Source organism: Schistocerca cancellata, chromosome 7, assembly GCF_023864275.1.
Source record: "Schistocerca cancellata isolate TAMUIC-IGC-003103 chromosome 7, iqSchCanc2.1, whole genome shotgun sequence".
In the NCBI taxonomy this organism is placed as follows: domain Eukaryota; kingdom Metazoa; phylum Arthropoda; class Insecta; order Orthoptera; family Acrididae; genus Schistocerca; species Schistocerca cancellata.
Genome location: NC_064632.1, coordinates 34,949,292 through 34,970,570, shown reverse-complemented (window position 1 = coordinate 34,970,570; position 21,279 = coordinate 34,949,292). Strand labels below are relative to the sequence as shown.

General features: G+C 43.0%; 1 protein-coding gene across 1 annotated transcript in view; it reads right to left on the bottom strand.

Moving 5' to 3' along the window:
* Window positions 1–3,370: 3,370 nt before the first annotated feature.
* Window positions 3,371–21,279, bottom strand: part of LOC126092250 (uncharacterized) — a 700,330-nt gene continuing 682,421 nt past the window's right edge. The window contains exon 11 of the mRNA XM_049907760.1: window positions 3,371–4,152. Coding sequence (XP_049763717.1) covers window positions 4,044–4,152 — 109 coding nt within the window. The 3' untranslated portion in view covers window positions 3,371–4,043. The remainder of the gene's footprint in view (window positions 4,153–21,279) is intronic.

Genomic DNA, 21,279 nt, shown 5'->3' with positions numbered 1-21,279 from the left:
ACTTCTAGGTATGGAATGAGTGGCAGCTGTCAAAGTGGAGACGTTGTTGGTGGTTGGTATGTTTGATATGGATGGAGGTACTGATGTAGCCATCCTTGAGGTGGTCAACATCGAGGAAGGTGGCTTTTTGGATTGAGTAGGACCAGGTGAAATGAATGGTGGAGAAGATATTGAGGTTCTGGAGGAAAGTGGATAGGGTGTCCTCACCCTTAATTCAAATCAAGAAAATGCCATCACTGAATCTGAGCTAGGTGAGGGGTTTGTGATTCTGGATGGTTAGAAAGGATTCCCTTAGATGACCCACAAATAGGTTGGCATAGGATGGTGCCATGCAGCTGACCATAGCTGTACCCTGGATTTGTTTGTTGGTGAGGCTTTTGAAGGAGAAGTAATTGGGCTTGAGGATATAGTTGGTCATGGCGACTAAGAAGGAAGTTGCAGGTTTGGAATCCATCAGGCATTGGAGCGAAAAGTAGTGTTCAGTAGCAATAAGGCCATGGACATTAGGGATATTAGTGTAAAGGGACGTGCCATTAATAGTGATGAGCAGGGGGGAACAGGAACTGTGAAGAGTCAGTGGAGGGAATGGTTGCTCTCTTTTATATAGGAGTGTAGGTTCTGGGTAATAGGTTGAAAGTGTTGGTCTACGAGAGCAGAGATTCTCTCAGTGGAGACACAGTAACCGGCCAATGGGGCATTCTGGGTGGTTGTGTTTATGGATGTAAGGAAGCATGTAGAAGGTAGGAGTGTGGGGAATGGTAGGAGTGAATAGAGAGATGGACTCTGGGGAGAGGTTCTGGGATGGGCCTAAGGATCTGAGGAGAGATTGGAGATCTTGCTGGATTTCTCGAATGGAGTCACTATAACAGAGTTTGTTGGTGGATGAATCAGACAGCTTGTGGAGTCTTTTTTCCATGTAATCCTTGCAGTTCAAACCAACAGTGGTGGAGCCTTTGTCAGCAGGTAGAATTATAAGGTCAGGATCAGTTTTGGTGGATGTATTGTGGTTCTTTCTGCAGATGTAAGGTTAGGTTGCATGTTGAGGATTTTTTTGTTATTTTTTATTAGAAGACTTTTTTTACACTATTTGTTTGTTCTGGCCTCTGATTGTTTGTAAATAGTGCCTCATGTAATGCTTCTGTGTACCAAGTGTGGTGTTATGTGTGTTGACTGATTTATGAATTGACTTACTGTTTCAATTAAGAAACTCTGCATAGAAATGATGTATTATTTTTAGTGATGTGACTTAAACACTCCTGTATTCATTATTTTTTGTATAGATGATGATAATGGTATGCAATAAAGACTTCCCTAAAGTCCAATAGGGGTACCACCTGCAGTAAATTTGGGAGTATCGTACCTGATTCTCATCTACGGTTCTCTGAGAAAATTGTGGTCCTCAGGAACCAGGCTGCCACATTTACGAACCTAAATAAATTTTTATAACATTCTTATTTCATTTATCTAGTCATTTTGAAACTCAATTTACTATACTGCTTTATATTTTGTTGTTAATTTCATTTAAATTTTATCAAGTGCAAAAACGTCTCTGGTCTAGTTTGACTTTTACTAATCGATACTTAAACATGTTCCATGATATAAGCGGTTTTATAAAATTAATTGTTTGCAAATGGATTTTGTAAATCTCAGTATTTAAAAAAAAAAACAACCAGTACTTATTATTCCAACATAAAAAGTATACATTACTGTTTAATACTCTGCTATCAGTTTGTGAATGTCAACATAAATCTAATGGTAATTCTCAAATTTTCTGTTTGTAATAATGGATGACATCACCTGTAATTAGTGAAATGATATATAAGCAGTGGTGAATCAGCCATGACAGAGCCAGTTTGGTAACAGCTTTTGTGCATGAAACCAATACCAGCGGAGTCAATAAACATGTAACTGTAAAAATGAAAATTCTAGTCAACCTGATTGCTTAAAATATCTCTTGCAAGCCAAATCATAAGCTACACTGTGTAGAGTTTGGGAAGTTGCAGCAAATCTGCTGGAGCAGATTCTCACAATTCTTTACAGCCACTGTAGCATTGGGGGTTGCCAAAAAATGAAGATGAGCATTTTCTACTAACTGTTACACCCACAAAACAATATATTAACTTGAGGTAAATCAGGATTGCACTCCCTTGGCCTGGCTTATTTCCAGCTGAACTTACCTCCAGCTATAGCCAGCTTCCATTGCATATAACAATTTCTGTGCCAGTACTTTCTACAAGCACTTTAAGATCAGGTTTTTTTTCCCCCAACACACCTATGGCAATGTTTTATAGGGCTGCCCTCATACTGTGTGACTTTCATTCTTTGAGGCTGAATCCCTATTTTCACAATTCTGCACTCCTGTAACATGAAAACCTGCACAGTGCACTCCACAAACCAACTGCTACCCATGTAGCTACCTCGTATGTGTAATGGAGCTCTCATCTATTGAGTGAATCCCATGACCCCCCCCCCCCCCCCCCCCCCCCCACTTGGCTCTGTGCCACAAGCAGTTCTGTCAGTGATGGTGAGATCTGCCTTCATTTTGCAAGCAAGACTGGCCCTCTTTACAATATAATGAGAAAAATCATTTGAAGTTGATAATTTGTTATCTCAAGGCATGTAGGTACATGGTCCATGTCTTAACAATGAGGTGTCAGCTGTAGTGTAAGAGATCCATGTATTGTGGCACATGCAGAAACGTGTAATACCACTCTGAACTAACTAGCTTGACCTATTTTTCTCTCTATAAATTCCAAACAATGTAGTACATTATTTCTTAATACATAAAAGATGAACTCTTTTTTGTTTACTGTAGATTTGTTTTACCATCCTTGCAGAACGTTAATTAATAAGTACTAATTAATTTTCTTGCATTAATATTGTTTTCGTTTCATTTTTTAATATCCAAGCACAATGGCTACTGTTTTACTGTCATTAGTTTTCTCTTACAAATCAAAATGAAAAAAGTAATGTATGTGTTGCAATGAATTTGGAGGCAGAATAAACTTTTGCAAGAAGCAAGCATAATATTTTTTACCTCTGAACTGTATTCCCTTTCCTTCTGTTTCATTTATACAATAAGCCATAGCCAAACTTTTCAGTCAACCTTTGTAATCCGTAGATTACTTTAGATTATGTCAAATTACTCCTTTCAAGGCCAATTAAGGTATAACTTGTTTTTAAGGTTCTTATCTTTGATTCAGCAGTCCAAGGTGCAATATTTCTTGTAATTACTATCTGTTCAGTATTTTCATGCTGCAGCTATACTTAGAACCAAATGAATCTCAGCAAAATAAAATTGACAGACAGAATTTCTTTAAAAAAATGTAGTACATATATTTAAAAAGTATTAAAATGTAGGTAATGTGGATGAGATCATTCTACATGAAAAGTCTGCAATGTCATTATTTTCGTGGCTACAATAAATTAAATTAAATGGCTAACAAACAACATAAATATTTGGACTATATACAAAATAAGTGACTGAGGCTTCGTAAATGAGATGTCAACTATATAAAATTTATAAAACAGTGTTGCATGATAAACAAATGCATGTGTCATGAATTAATCATTTACAGCATCATGATAGAAAAAAAAACACTTATGAACATCAGAGGGAGAAGCAGTTACATATTATATCAGGTACGAAATTGACTGAACACAAATTAAACTCAGTGACTTAAAGATAAGTGTCTGAGAGTTCAATCAGAAATACGTTGATAGTAGTTGCTCAGAACATATCTGTATGTACGATTAACTTTTTCATAGTACTTGACATGCAAAATATCAAGGTAAGTGAAGGGCCTCACTCTCCTTCACACCTCGAGCTGACACAGATACGGGGTTCAGGAAGCAGTGGTTTACGAATGTCGGGCCAGAGCAATGTGCGTGTCATGCTCGATGTCTGAAGTCCAACAGTGGGACTCGACGTGAGATCCTACAGAGGACTGATGCACCACCACCAGCTGTGTCGCGGTACAGGGAGGTCGCCGAACACCAGAAACGGGATGCACTTTGGCTGAGGCTGTCCTGTCGACCTCCTGTCACACTGTCAGCTCCCGCAGTATCGTGAACAGGTTGTCCGCTTCAGGGCGGTCGTTCAGTAGCTCCTGACTATAGGTGATGTCATTGGCATCTGGTGGATGTGTCTCCCTGGAATACAAAGACATTTATGTCGTGTGCCGTAAGAAAATAGCATAGAGCTGGAGCAGGAATTATACACTGACAGAAAAAAATTCACAACATCAAGAAAGAGTTGTAAGAGATAAACGGAAATTGACAGGCCTGTTTATATATCTGAAAGATGACGTCTGTTCAAATTTTGCTCTGGTCGCATAAAAGTGGCCCTAATAGCACCACTATGAGGATGAAAATCAGGTTTGCTTTAAATACAAACTGCAAATGTCATGAGCATAAGTTACTTTTGAGATTGGACGTTGTAACGGAACATATTAAAGGCTTTACTGTACCGAAGTATGTGATACCCTCCAAATTCAACCAGTTTAACGAGTATTTATGATTATAGAAAAGTTATTGTGTATGTTAACAATGATTGCATAACATGTCTGCATAAAGAGTCAACCCATTAAATTATACTGAATAACTGACCCACACAAAAGTTTATATCACTTGATCACTGATACAGCAAATGTCATCATGTAAAAACACTAAGTTCATCTTAAATAATTAATATGAAGTACGAAAAATAGTGGCCAACTTAGGTATTTTGGATCTCCTTAAATAAAAATCACCCAGTGAAACCTAATTGTTCACTAGGAGCGTTTTCACTCAGTATTCACGAAATCAATCCTATTTTAGACGAAAACCAATGTAATTCTTAATAATTCATGTTATTTACTTATTTATGCAAATTAGAGAAGTCAATTGACAAACTTCTAAAAAACGGCCTTTTTGTAACAAAGAATTATTCTGTCAAGTCAACAAATCTGTCTGTCATTTTAGTAACATGTTAAATTATGTCACTCGATGCAAATTAATAACTTTTCTGCACAAATTATGATAACAGATGTACATGTGACTTGTAAACTATATCTCTTTTTAGTAGTTCTTTGACAATGTTATAAATACAAGCAGCAAGAACGGTTGGGAGGCAGTCGGAATGTCACTTTGGTAAAGTGTGTTTGTGACTTGTGTGTTATTGTTTGAGGTGGATAAACAATGCAAAGAACATGTAACGGAAGTACTACTTTGTGTTGAGTCATGGTCTTTGGTGGACAGTGGAATTAAGATGGCCACCAGAATAATAAATATTTGAAGTTTACATATTTGTTGGTTTCGCTCGTTCTTTATCATCAAAAGCACATAAAAAAACACGGGACCTCATGTTTTTAACCCTAGACAACCAGATTTAGAGCCAGCATCAGCATCGAGACACAGCAGCGATCCAGCAAGTAGCAGCGATTACCACAACACAATGCATTTTAATGGCGCCAACCTAACATCAAGTGCTAACAAGCTCCATAAATGGGAACGAAATAGTGCGATTATAGCAATTAGCTATATCTACGACCAGGCGACCATTACAACGTGGTGAGTTGACATTAGTCAAGAATAGCTTTAAGGTGACAAAGACACCTCACCGAGTTTCAACAAGATCGAGTAGCAGGGCTACTAGAAGCTGAAGCTCGTCATTCCTTCTGCGATACTGCACAGAGACTGGCAGGAATGTAGCCACTGTACATGACTGCTGGCAGCTATGGTCGTGAGAATGTACAGTTGCAAGAAGACTGGGCACTGGACAGCCACACGGCACAACCGAGAGGGAAGAACATCGTGTTCGGTACACGGCTCTGGCCCATCGCACTATAGTTGCGACGCCATTCTGAGCAGCAGTTGGCACCACAGTGACACAACAAACTGTTACAAATTGGTTACTTTGAGCACAGCCAGGCACCCTGTAGCTGACCCCAGACCACCACAATTTGTGACCTTTAGAGGTGTCAAGTGCGAGCTTGTTGGAGGGCAGGGTGGAGGTCTGTCGTGTTTTCTGATGAAAGTGGTTCTGCCTCAGTGCCAGTGATGGCTGTGTGTTGGTTAGGAGGAGGCCAGCTGAGGGCTTGCATCCAACCTGTCTGTGATGCTAGACCACTGGACGTACTCCTGGAGTTACAGTCTCGGGTGTGATGTCATAGGACAGCAGGAACTTTCTCGTGGTTATCCCGTGCACCCTGACTTTTGTTAATCTGATGATTCGACCTGTTGTGCTGCCATTCGTGAACAGCTTTCCAGGGGATGTTTGCCAACAGGATAATGCTAGCTCACAAACTAACATGCTCTACAGAGTGTCAACATGTTTCTAAAGCGGAGTTATTGAACGCAGTTTTCCGAAATTCCTTCGCCAGGGAAGACGAATGGAATATTCCATAATTTGAAACACGAACAGCTGCTAGCATGAGTTTCTTAGAAGTAGATAACTTAGGGGTGCGAAGCAACTCAAATCACTTGATACGGGCAAGTCTTCAGGTCCAGATTGTATACCGATTAGGTTCTTTTCACATTACGCTGATACAATAGCTCCCTACTTAGCAATCATATACAACTGCTCGCTCACCGATAGATCTGTACCTACAGATCGGAAAATTGCGCAGGTCGCACCACTGTTTAAGAAGGGTACCAGGAATAATCCATCGAACTACAGACCTATATCATTGACGTCGGTTTGCAGTAGGGTTTTGGAGCATATACTGTATTCAAACATTATGAATCACCTCGAAGGGAATGATATATTGATACGTAATCAGCGTGGTTTCAGAAAACATCGTTCTTGTGCAAAGCAGCTAGCTCTTTATTCGCACGAAGTAATGGCCGCTATCGACAGGGGATCTCAAGTTGATTCCGTATTTCTAAATTTCCGGAAAGCTTTTGACACCGTTCCTCACAAGCGACTTCTAATCAAGCTGCGGGCCTATGGGGTATTTTCTCAGTTGTGCGACTGGATTCGTGATTTCCTGTCAGGAAGGTCGCAGTTCGTAGTAATAGACGGCAAATCATCGAGTAAAACTGAAGTGATATCAGGTGTTCCCCAGGGAAGCGTCTTGGGACCTCTGCTGTTCCTGAACTATATAAATGACCTGGGTGACAATCTGAGCAGTTCTCTTAGGTTGTTCGCAGATGATGCTGTAATTTACCGTCTAGTAAGGTCATCCGAAGACCAGTATCAGTTGCAAAGCGATTTAGAAAAGATTGCTGTATGGTGTGGCAGGTGGCAGTTGACGCTAAATAACGAAAAGTGTGGGGTGATCCACATGAATTCCAAAAGAAATCCGTTGGATTTCGATTACTTGATAAATAGTACAATTCTCAAGGCTGTCAATTCAACTAAGTACCTGGGTGTTAAAATTACGAACAACTTCAGTTGGAAAGACCAAATAGTGTGTAAGGCGAGCCAAAGGTTGCGTTTCATTGGCAGGACACTTAGAAGCTGCAACAAGTCCACTAAAGAGGCAGCTTACACTACACTCGTTCGTCCTCTGTTAGAATATTGCTGCGTGATGTGGGATCCTTACCAGGTGGGATTGACGGAGGACATCGAAAGGGCGCAAAAAAGGGCAGCTCGTTTTGTAATGTATTATCACGTAATAGGGGAGAGAGTGTGGCACATATAATACGCGAGTTGCGATGGAAGTCATTAAAGCAAAGACGTTTTTCGTCGCGGCGAGATCTATTTACAAAATTTCCGTCACCTACTTTCTCTTCCGAATGCGAAAATATTTTGTTGAGCCCAACCTACATAGGTAGGAATGATCATCAAAATAAATAAGAGAAATCAGAGCTCGAACAGAAAGGTTTAGGTGTTCGTTTTTCCCGCGCGCTGTTCGGGAGTGGAATGGTAGAGAGATAGTATGATTGTGGTTCGATGAACCCTCTGTCGAGCACTTAAATGTGAATTGCAGAGTAGTCATGTAGATGTAGATGTAGATGTAGATGGTCTGCTCGATCACCAGATCTGTCTCCAATTGAGCACATACGGGATATAAATGGATGACAACTTCAGCATCGTCCACAGCCACCATTAACTACCCCTTTACCGACCGAGCAAATGCAGCACGCACGGAAGTCCATCCCACAAACTGTCATCTGGCACCTGTACAACACAATGCATGCATGCATGTTTGCATGCTTGCATTCAACATTCTGGTGGGTTCACCAATTTTTTTATGTAGCAGCATTTCAGATTTGCAATGGCTTATCCTGTAATTATGTTAACCAGGGATACTGCAATGTTAATCACGGAAATGTGTTACCTAGACAAATGTATTCCAGAATTTTCAGTACTCCACATTAATTATTTTTTGGAATGCAATTTTTTTTTTCAAGTCAGTATACCACTGTGCAAAAAATTAAAAGGAGAGAAGACAGACAATCATTGCAACAGATTGTCAAAATTTCCACACAGACAGAAAGAAGTTCTTTAGATGGATACATGATCCAAAGACAATGAAAGAAGTGTGGTTGAGCCATAATGTCTCAACTGTGTCTGCTCTACTCGTGTCAAAATAATAGTCTCTTGGTAAAGCTTAAGTCACAATCACCTAGCAATGCCATTTGGATCCTGTTTTGCGAGGTAGAATTCTCAGAAACCTTACAACAGATCAGAGACGTACCAAGGTCTCAGAACTGCGAAATGTGCCATAAACACGAGGCATTTTTATCAAGGTTTTGGCGACGATTTCGAGAGTCGGGGAAACGCTCAGTACAGGGTTATTACAAATGATTGAAGCGATTTCACAACTCTACAATAACTTTATTATTTGAGATATTTTCACAATGCTTTGCACACACATACAAAAACTCAAAAAGTTTTTTTAGGCATTCACAAATGTTCGATATGTGCCCCTTTAGAGATTCGGCAGACATCAAGCAGATAATCAAGTTCCTCCCATACTCGGCGCAGCATGTCCCCATCAATGAGTCCGAAAGCATCGTTGATGCGAGCTCGCAGTTCTGGCACGTTTCTTGGTAGAGGAGGTTTAAACACTGAATCTTTCATATAACCCCACAGAAAGAAATCGCATGGGGTTAAGTCGGGAGAGCGTGGAGGCCATGACATGAATTGCTGATCATGATCTCCACCATGACCGATTCATCGGTTTTCCAATCTCCTGTTTAAGAAATGCCGAACATCATGATGGAAGTGCGGTGGAGCACCATCCTGTTGAAAGATGAAGTCGGCGCTGTCGGTCTCCAGTTGTGGCATGAGCCAATTTTCCAGCATGTCCAGATACACGTGTCCTGTAACGCTTTTTTCGCAGAAGAAAAAGGGGCCGTAAACTTTAAACCGTGAGATTGCACAAAATACGTTAACTTTTGGTGAAGTGCGAATTTGCTGCACGAATGCGTGAGGATTCTCTATCGCCCAGATTCGCACATTGTGTCTGTTCACTTCACCATTAAGAAAAAATGTTGCTTCATCACTGAAAACAAGTTTCGCACTGAACGCATCCTCTTCCATGAGCTGTTGCAACCGCGCCGAAAATTCAAAGCGTTTGACTTTGTCATCGGGTGTCAGGGCTTGTAGCAATTGTAAACGGTAAGGCTTCTGCTTTAGCCTTTTCCGTAACATTTTCCAAGCCGTCGGCTGTGGTACGTTTAGCTCCCTGCTTGCTTTATTCGTCGACTTCCGCGGGCTACGCTTGAAACTTGCCCGCACGCGTTCAACCGTTTCTTCGCTCACTGCAGGCCGACCCGTTGATTTCCCCTTACAGAGGCATCCAGAAGCTTTAGACTGCGCATACCATCGCCGAATGGAGTTAGCAGTTGGTGGATCTTTGTTGAACTTCGTCCTGAAGTGTTGTTGCACTGTTATGACTGACTGATGTGAGTGCATTTCAAGCACGACACACGCTTTCTCGGCTCCTGTCACCATTTTGTCTCACTGCGCTCTCGAGCACTCTGGCGGCAGAAACCTGAAGTGCGGCTTCAGCCGAACAAAACTTCATGAGTTTTTCTACGTATCTGTAGTGTGTCGTGACCATATGTCAATGAATGGAGCTGCAGTGAATTAATGAAATCACTTCAATCATTTGTAATAGCCCTGTATATGTCAGTAGATGACCGACCACGAGTGACAGCTCCACAAGACAGCTAGATAACAGCAAGTGCGAGAACACTGTCTGCAAAACTTACAGCTGCCTCAGAATTACCAGTCATCTGTCCGAGACAAAGAAAGGTCCAGCAGTACGTTTTTTCTCAGCACTACAGAGGAGGGTTGAGTTTGTGCTCTTCACACATGCATCCTACTTGCAAAATGTTCCTCCTTGCATATTTATTTGGATGAACACTGATCGTCCAGATCATTACGACCACCTACCTAAGAGCCCATACGTCCACCTTTGCTGCAGATAACAGTGGTGATGCATTGTGGCATGGAAGCAAAGAGACTATCAGACCAATTGTGTGATTGGATTGAAGAGTTCCTAGATAACAGAACGCAGCATGTCATTCTCAATGGAGAGAAGTCTTCCGAAGTAAGAGTGATTTCAGGTATGCTTCAGGGGAGTGTCGTAGGACCGTTGCTATTCACAATATACATAAATGACCTCGTGGATGACATCGGAAGTTCACTGAGGCTTTTTGTGGAGAGGTTGTAACAATGGAAAATTGTACTGAAATGCAGGAGGATCTGCAGCGAATTGACGCATGGTGCAGGGAATGGCAATTGAATCTCGATGTAGCCAAGTGTAATGTGCTGCGAATACAAAGAAAGAAAGATCCCTTATCATTTAGCTACAGTATGGCATATCAGCAACTGGAAGCAGTTAATTCCATAAATTATCTGGGAGTACACATTAGGAGTGATTTAAAATGGAATGATCATATAAAGTTGATGATGACTTAGCGATTCTGGCAGGAAGTTTGGAAGAAGCAGTCAAACAGATCAATATTCTGAATGAAACAGCAGAAAAAGCAGGACTGAAAATCTCCTTTGAAAAGACAGAGTACCTTACCAATGTAAGAGAGGCACCGAACAATATGATTACAAAGTATGGCCAGATAAAGAAGGTTTCTAATTTCAAATATTTAGGGGAAATCATCCAGCCCAATGCTTCAGAAAAGAAGGAAATAAAACAAGAACAAGAAAAATGGAAATGGCATTCCAGCTAACAAAGAATGTGTACAACAAGAAGTCAGTATCAATTAACGCAAAAATAAGGCACTACAACACTGTGATTAAGCCAGAGTGTCTGTACGCATCTGAATGTTTAGCAATGAACACTAACAAGGAAATGGAAGCTATAGCAAAAAAGGAGTGAAAAATCATTAGAAGAGTACTTGGGCCGAGGTTTGAGAATGGGACTTGGAAGCTTAGAAGTAATAGAGAAGTGTATGACAAAATTGAGAAAGTGGGAGATACTATGAGGAAGAGAAGAGTAAGCTTTTACGCCCATTTGAAAAGAATGAATGATGAAAGGCTGACAAAGAAAATATTCATGTTTTTTGACAAGAACCCCAGAACCCAAATTACCTGGTTCAAAGAAGTCAAAGCAGACTTAGAGGAGATGGGTGTAGGAGAAGATGATATAACCAACAGAGACTTAACGAGAGACAAAATTCAACATTTTGAAGGATTTGAAGTGAAGAAGAGAAGAACTGGAGGAACAGTGTGGACAGAAGACCGAAGGGAGCAGCACAGAGAGAGGATGAAGACATATTGGCAGAAGAGAAAAGAGGAGGAGCGCAATAGGAGAAATGTACATTGAAAAATAGTTGTTTAACGCGGTCCCTAGACGGCCAAAATCGGAAAAAAAGGTTGATCATCGGTAAGCAGATGCCAGACTGAGATTCATTAAAAGAATCCTAAGGCAATGCAATACGAAAACAAAGGAAGTAGGTTACAGTACGCTTGTTCGCCCACTGCTTGAATACTGCTCAGCAGTGTGGGATCCGTACCAGATAGGGTTGATAGAAGAGACAGAGAAGATCCAACGGAGAGCAGCGTGCTTCATTACAGGATCATTTAGTAATCGCGAAAGCGTTACAGAAATGATAGATAAACTCCTGTGGAAGACTCTGCAGGAGAGACGCTCAGTAGCTCGGTACGGGCTTTTGTCAAAGTTTCGAGAACATACCTTCACCGAGGAGTCAAGCAGTATATTGCTCCCTCCTACGTATATCTCGCGAAGAGACCCCGAGGATAAAATCAGAGAGATTTGAGCCCACACAGAGGCATACCGACAATACTGCTTTCCACGAACAATACGAGACTGGAATTGAAGGGAGAACCGATAGAGGTACTCAAGGTACCCTCCGCCACACACCGTCAGGTGGCTTGCGGAGTATGGATGTAGATGTAGATGTAGGTCACTGGAGATAGTTGGCACCACATTTGCACACCCGAGTCAAGTAATTCCCATAAATTCCGGTGAGGGGCAATGAGCTCTGATGCCACGTTCAGCCACATCTCAGACGTGTTCAATTGGGTTCAGATCTGGCGTACTGTGGGGCCAGCACATCAGTTGGAGCTCACCACTGTGTTCCCCGGACAAGTCCATCACACTCTGCCCTTATGAGATCGCGCATTATCTTGTTGAAAAATGCCACTGCCATTGGGAAACTTGACCATCATGTTTCTGGTCTGCAACCAGTGTATGATAGTCCTTGGCCGTCATGGTTCCTTGCAAGAGCTCCACTGGACCCGTGGATGTCCGCGTGAATGTTCTCCAGAGCATAACGGAGCTGCCACCAGGTTGTCTCTGTCCCACAGTACAAGTGTCAAGGAGCTTTCCCTTGGAAGATTGCAGATTTGTGCATTCCCATCAGCATGATGAAGAAATATTGGGATTCATCAGACAATGCAATGCTTTGTCACTGCACCGACATCCACTGCTGATGGTCACTGCCCATTTCAATCGTAGTTGCCAATGTTGTGGTGTTAATATTGGCACATGCATGGGTCATCGACTGTGGAGGTCCGTTGTTAGGAGTGGTTGGCACACTGTGTGTTCATACTCACGTGTACTCTGCCCAGCAATAAAGTTGATGTTAGTTCTGCCACAGTTAGCCACCTGCTGTGTTTTACCAGTCTGCTCAGCCTACAATGCCTGACATCTATAGTGATGGGTGGCCACCCAACCCCAATATATCTGGACAGAGTTTCACCTTGTTTTTGCTACCTACGTGTTGAAGATACCACAACATTCCTTGAACACCTGACAAGTTTTGTAGTTTCTGAAATGCTCTTGCTGAGCCTCTAGGCCATCACAATCTGCCCTCAGTCAAAAAAATGGTTCAAATGGCTCTGAGCACTATGGGACTCAACATCTTAGGTCATAAGTCCCCTAGAACTTAGAACTACTTAAACCTAACTAACCTAAGGACATCACACACACCCATGCCCGAGGCAGGATTCGAACCTGCGACCGTAGCAGTCCCGCGGTTCCGGACTGCAGCGCCAGAACCGCTAGACCACCGCGGCCGGACTGCCCTCAGTCAAACTAAGACAGATTGTGCACTTTCCCCATTCTACAGATGGACAGCACACTCACTGATACAACATGTACCATGTGTGTGTCTGACTAACAGTCATTCCCCAACAGGTGACGCTGCTATCACCTGGATGGGCTTATATCAATAGTAGGTTGGTGGTCATAATGTTCTGGCTGATTATTGTGTATAGTTGCAGCCAGTACAGTCACAGCAGCACAATTGAAGGAGACCATTCGGAGTGTGGTCTGATGAGGCATCATGATGTAAAGTGGTACCAGGAGCGTAATGGAAGGAACTGTCTGTGGTGGAGTTTGAGAAGTCATGAAGATGGAAGGGTATTTGGTGCTTAAATCTTCATTCATGGTCTGAGAACCCTGTTAACACTCAGTGACACAGAGACGAGTAATTAAATGAAGGAAAGAAGGAAGTTCTGAGTTTAACATACCATTGGCAATAAAGTTATTAGAGGAGGAGCACACAGTAGGATTCATTAGGAAAAATACCGTTTCCTTCTGAAAGGAAACACCCTAACATTTACCTTAACCAATTTAGGGAAACCAAATAAAATCCAGAAATAAATGGCCAGACAGTGATTTGAACCCTGTTCCTCCAGAATATGAGTCCCCGTCTTCCTCACTGTATCACCTGGTTCGATAATGAAGTATTGCAAGTACTTTCTGCATTTTCCAGTTCATCCAGACTTCCTCATTATGAGCAGTAATGCCCATTCACAAACAAATGCACTGATGGCTGAATTTCTTTTGGGTCAAGACATCCCCTATTTGAAATTGATTATCAGGACTGTCTACTTTAAATCCAATAGAATATGCCAGGATTGCACTCAGGAGATGCATTTTACTGCTTTATCCACAACCATCCACTCTTAAATTGTCCACATATCACAGATTTTGGACCATCTGACGGATAGCACACCATTTCGCCATGAAACAAGGGTGACAGATGGATGCATCCATACACACTCATGATTACAACGTTGATGAGGAAGTGATTTTTCTGATACTGTGACGTAATTTTCTTTTAATGTTTATCTCCAGTTGACTAACTACATGTCACTCCACACCACGCATTGTAGCGCGCTTGGCATGCTGCCCACAAGGTGGTTGAGCTGTTACTGCTCAAGCCTGTTCCACTATTTGACAGATACCTCCCTGAGGTCATCCAGTGTGTGAGGAGGTTTCTGTGACAATGCACTGCTACCGGTATCAAATGGTCCAATGCATCATCAGTCGGGTTCATCTCAGCACATAATCACAGGCGATTCCTTTCGGTTGATTCCTGCCTCAGGTGAGCGTGGTGTGCTAATGGATTACTCTTTTGAAAGACGAGTCTATCGCCGAAATGTCCATCACAGGGCTGGAGAATAGACTGGGGGATCCTTTCCTACAACAGTGCAGCTCTCAAGTTACTCTCGATGGCGATGACAGGTGTACAACATTCGTGGATAATACCAAAATATGACTGATCCATTTTCCTGCTGACCGATGGGACTCCATGCCCGACACGTACATTCATACCTCGTCACCTCTACACTTTTATACACTCCTGGAAATGGAAGAAAGAACACATTGACACCGGTGTGTCAGACCCACCATACTTGCTCCGGACACTGCGAGAGGGCTGTACAAGCAATGATCACACGCACGGCACAGCGGACACACCAGGAACCGCGGTGTTGGCCGTCGAATGGCGCTAGCTGCGCAGCATTTGTGCACCGCCGCCGTCAGTGTCAGCCAGTTTGCCGTGGCATACGGAGCTCCATCGCAGTCTTTAACACTGGTAGCATGCCGCGACAGCGTGGACGTGAACCGTATGTGCAGTTGACGGACTTTGAGCGAGGGCGTATAGTGGGCATGCGGGAGGCGGGGTGGACGTACTGCCGAATTGCTCAACACGTGGGGCGTGAGGTCTCCACAGTACATCGATGTTGTCGCCAGTGGTCGGCGGAAGGTGCACGTGCCCGTCGACCTGGGACCGGACCGCAGCGACGCACGGATGCACGCCAAGACCTTAGGATCCTACGCAGTGCCGTAGGGGACCGCACCGCCACTTCCCAGCAAATTAGGGACACTGTTGCTCCTGGGGTATTGGCGAGGACCATTCGCAACCGTCTCCATGAAGCTGGGCTACGGTCCCGCAAACCGTTAGGCCGTCTTCCGCTCACGCCCCAACATCGTGCAGCCCGCCTCCAGTGGTGTCGCGACAGGCGTGAATGGAGGGACGAATGGAGACGTGTCGTCTTCAGCGATGAGAGTCGCTTCTGCCTTGGTGCCAATGATGGTCGTATGCGTGTTTGGCGCCGTGCAGGTGAGCGCCACAATCAGGACTGCATACGACCGAGGCACACAGGGCCAACACCCGGCATCATGGTGTGGGGAGCGATCTCCTACACTGGCTGTACACCACTGGTGATCGTCGAGGGGTCACTGAATAGTGCACGGTACATCCAAACCGTCATCGAACCCATCGTTCTGCCATTCCTAGACCGGCAAGGGAACCTGCTGTTCCAACAGGACAATGCACGTCCGCATGTATCCCGTGCCACCCAACGTGCTCTAGAAGGTGTAAGTCAACTACCCTGGCCAGCAAGATCTCCGGATCTGTCCCCCATTGAGCATGTTTGCGTCGTCTCACGCGGTCTGCACGTCCAGCACGAACGCTGGTCCAACTGAGGCGCCAGGTGGAAATGGCATGGCAAGCCGTTCCACAGGACTACATCCAGCATCTCTACGATCGTCTCCATGGGAGAATAGCAGCCTGCATTGCTGCGAAAGGTGGATATACACTGTACTAGTGCCGACATTGTGCATGCTCTGTTGCCTGCGTCTATGTGCCTGTGGTTCTGTCAGTGTGATCATGTGATGTATCTGACCCCAGGAATGTGTCAATAAAGTTTCCCCTTCCTGGGACAATGAATTCACGGTGTTCTTATTTCAATTTCCAGGAGTGTATGATCATCAGGCTCAAGATAAATTCTGATTTTTCTGGTGAAGAGGATCTGATCCCATTGATCCAGATTGTAATCCAAGCACTCCTTTGTCCTCTTTTTTCGTGCAGCAAGGTGCCGTGGGGCGGTGGGTGGGAGGGGTGGTACTGCTGTTTGTAATGGACGTCAGGGGGCCATATTGATCGTTTGGAGGCTGTTACACATTATCTGTATCGTCACAGCCGTCCTAGTCGTCCCTGAAAAGGTAGAGCGTAGTTTCGTTTCCTCAGGCTACTTACGAGTCATAACTTGTAGGTGACGGTCATCACCTCGTGCTCTTAAATGGGCATTACATGACGATCCGCCGCAAACGGTACTGGTCTAGCGCGACAGCCATTTAGCGGAACAATGGGTAAAACTATGAAAACTAGCAGACACATAATCCGTGCGCCAGAATAGATGGCAGTTTTAAATCGCCGTCAGTCCGTAGACAGCGATAACTTGCGCATGCGCAGAAGGGGGTACCACAGTGCTCTCTGCTTGTTATTTGCTTTTTGGTTGGCGGTTAGTGGTTAATTTCAGATTTTCGTGTTAGGGATGTTTTTTCTGTAAGTATGTTTCATAAACGCAGAAAAAAATTTTTTGCAGTAAAATCTCTTTTATACTAGGTGTTCGTGAAAGCATTTTTTCAATTGATTGCTTCGTATTCTAGAAATGAAATGGAGCAAAGAGGCGTTAAGCGTCGTAATTCAGGCATACAGTGAGAAAAGGTGTACTACATATGACCCGTTGTATCGTAATAAGGTACGCCAGCAATCGTTTGTTTCTGAGTAATATGCATAAAACGTTATATTTTCGATTTGTATCGTAACGCCTTAGTTTACAAAAGTTCTTTTTTGATTTGATTGCATCTCTTGCTTTATTTCAGCATGCCAGAAAAGAGAAACTGGCAGTGATAGGGGAGAATGTCCATGCAGTTTGGCCCAGTGTGACAGACGAGGAGTGCAAAACACTGAGTAGCACGCACACACACACACACACACACACACACACACACACACACACACACACACATATATATATATATATATATATATATTCCAAACTTGGACAAATAACACAAGTGCACGTTTAAAATGTTGTTAATTGCAGTGCATATATTCACGACTTTTGAAAGGCTGGGCTGTGCTATTATGTGGCTAAAAGCGAGATTCTTTTTTGATAGCCCAGTAGTCAGGAAGTGTAATGTTACAACCAGCCTTAATTTGACAGAGCATTTACCGGTATTTTATTCGTGATCTAGGCTGTAATGATCACAGGACGTATAAATGTATGATTTAATTCTTACTTTCGAGAATGTGAGACAGCCTCCCCCAAGAATGTGTCACACTTGCTAATTCCGTCTTCTATCATAGATAGCAGCCTCTCGAAACAGGCCATGTCCATCCTCACAAAGCTGCGAAATTCGTGCAGATCTTCGAGCCTCAGTTCTTTCATTGGCAGTGAGCATAATCCCCTGCCTTTGTCCCTCCTTCTCAGCCGGGATTGAACTCAACGACGTCTGGCTTTTTGTTTTGGTCATCGTTCTGCCCCAATCCAAAGATTTACTGTCACTGCCAGGGCAATAGCTCCAGAAACAAGTTTGTCCTCCATGTGCAAAACTGCTCTGTAAATACACTACTGGCTATTAAAACTGCTACACCAAGAACAAATGCAGATGATAAACGGGTAGTCATTGGACAAATATAGTATACTAGCCTAAAGGATTTATTGGTGGCCAACTCCTTCTACTCCATTGATGAATTTCTTAGTAAAACCAACTGATTTGTATATAAGTACAACATAACTTCTGCACAATTTCAGTGCAGTAATGTGTTCACTGAAAATGTGTGTGTGTGTGTGTGTGTGTGTGTGTGTGTGTGTGTGTGTGTAAGTATAATCTAACTTCTGCACCATTTCAGTGCAGTAATGTGTTCATTGTAAATAAGTATTACAGTAGTTGTATTACATGTTTATTACCTTATAAATAAATAAAAAACCTTTTTATTTTAAATTCAGTGCATTAGTATTTGTAAAATGACTCTTAGTATCATTAAAAAATGACGATCATTCCAATTGGGAGCTGTGGAATGGTACATTAGCTTATTTGTTTTAGTTATAAATATTTGTCATGTATTGTTGTTTTTCTGACATGTTCCACATCCTGGAGGACCTCCTCACTACGGATCAATTGGAATGAAAGTAAATCTAATCTAATCTAAAAACAACTGACATGTGATTACATTTTCACACAGTTTGGGTGCATACACCCTGAGAAATCAGTACCCAGAACAACCACCTCTGGCCATAATAACAGCCTTGATATGCCTGGGCATTGAGTCACACAGAGCTTGGATGGCGTGTACAGGTACAGCTGCCCATGCAGCTTCAACACGATACCACAGTTCATCAAGAGTAGTGACGCGTATTGTGACGAGCCAGTTGCTCGGTCACCATTAACCAGACGTTTTCAATTGGTGAGAGATCTGGAGAATGCGCTGGCCAGGGCAGCAGTCGAACATTTTCTGTATCTAGAAAGGCCCGTACAAGACCTGCAACATGCGGTTGTGCATTATCCTGCTGAAATGTAGGGTTTCGCAGGGATCTAATGAAGGGTAGAACCATGGGTCGTAACACATCTGAAATGTAACGTCCACTGTTCAAAGTGCCGTCAAGGGGAACAAGAAGTGACCGAGACATGTAACCAATGGCACCCCATACCATCACGCCGGGTGATACGCCAGTATGGCGATGACGAATACAAGCTTCCAGTGTGCGTTCACCGTGATGTCGCCAAACACGGATGCGACCATCAAGATGCTGTAAACAGAACCTGGATTCATCCAAAAAATGACGTTTTGCCATTCGTGCACCCAGGCTCGTTGAGTACACCATTGCAGGCGCTCCTGTCTGTGATGCAGCGTCAAGGGTAACCACAGCCATGGTCTCCGAGCTGATAGTCCATGTTGCTGCAAACGTCGTCGAACTGTTTGTGCAGATGGTGGTTGTCTTGCAAACGTCCCCATCTGTTGACTCAGGGATCGAGACGTGGCTGCACGATCCGTTACAGCCATGTTGATAAGATGCCTGTCATCTCGATTGCTAGTGCCGTTGGGATCCAGCACGGCGTTCCGTATTACCCTCCTGAAGCTACCGATTCCATATTCTGCCAACGGTCATTGAATCTCGCGAGCGATACGATAAACCGGAATCGCGGTAGACTACAATCCGACCTTTATCAAAGTCGAAAACGTGATGGTACGCATTTCTCCTCCTTACACGACGCATCACAACAACGTTTCCCCAGGCAACGCCAGTCAACTGCTGTTTGTGTATGAGAAATTGGTTGGAAACTTTCCTCATGTCAGCACGTTGTAGGTGTCGCTACCAGTGCCAACCTTGTGTGAATGCTCTGAAAAGCTAATCGTCTCCATATCACAGCATCTTCTTCCTGTTGGTTAAATTTCGCATCTGTAGCACGTCATCTTCGTGGTGTAGCAATTTTAATGGCCAGTAGTATACATACAGGATGAAGCGGAATTCGCGCAGTCGGGCTTCGCAGTGCGACTCCTCACATGCCAGCGGTAAAGAAATGTCTGTCACAAAATTTCATCCGGCGAGTACATCCGGCAGAAAAAGGACGTTAAAGAGTGGGAACACTGTAACTGTACGTATGGTTACTACCTTTGCCAGCACATACACATTGTGCTGTACAGTTGGTGCAGTGGATACTGTTTTGGTTTAGCGTGCAGGGGGCCGATGGTTCGATCCTGGGTTGAGGCATATGCTTTTTATTTGGCAAATTTAGTCCAGGAGGCACGGTATCTGGCATCTTAATCGTCAACAGTGATTGAAGCATCTCCTCTATAAAAAATTTGCACTTACGTACTACAATCGCAGAAATGGAAGATTGGTCAGCTTTGAAGGACCCCCTTTCCACGTCGTGGGCATTAATTTATTTTCAACACTTCGTCTGCTAAACGTGAAACCTGTTTTCTTTGCACCCTCCTCTAATGGTCCCATAGATTAGTACGAACTATTATTCAAGCCTCGTTCAGGTCCATTAGATTTCGTTAGGGCCTCACGTTCCCAGTAGGACAAGCAATGTGCTTTGTGAATGATGTCCAAAATCGGTTACTATTTGCATGTGTTATCACCATGGTCCCACTAATTATACCTGTCAACACTGAATCTGGTAACCGCATGCTGTTCACTACGTATCTCAATGCATTATTATTATTATTTCGTTCGTTTCTCAGATGTTATGTCTGGTTAAAAATGGAAAGTGACGCAGACCTTGATCAAGCGTGACTTCCTTTTAACTGTACGTTATATGTTACATTGCATTTATGAACTTTCGGGTAATTGAACATGTATCAATAATTACAGATTTCTGTAGTTGTGTATATACGTTTGGATGCAGCTGTATTGCGTTGATGTACTGGTGGATATTGTGTGGTATGACTCTTGTAGTTGACAGTATAATTGGTATAATGTCAACTTTATCCTGATGCCACATGTCCTTGACTTCCTCAGCCAGTTGGATGTATTTTTCAATTTTTTCTCCTGTTTTCTTCTGTATATTTGTTGTACTGGGTATGGATATTTCGATTAATTGTGTTAATTTCGTCTTTTTATTGGTGAGTATGATGTCAGGTTTGTTATGTGGTGTTGTTTTATCTGTTATAATGGTTGTGTTCCAGTATAATTCGTATTCATCATTCTCCAGTACATTTTGTGGTGCATACTTGTATGTGGGAACGTGTTGTTTTATTAATTTATGTTGCATGGCAAGTTGTTGGTGTATTATTTTTGCTACAATGTCATGTCTTCTGGTGTATTCTGTATTT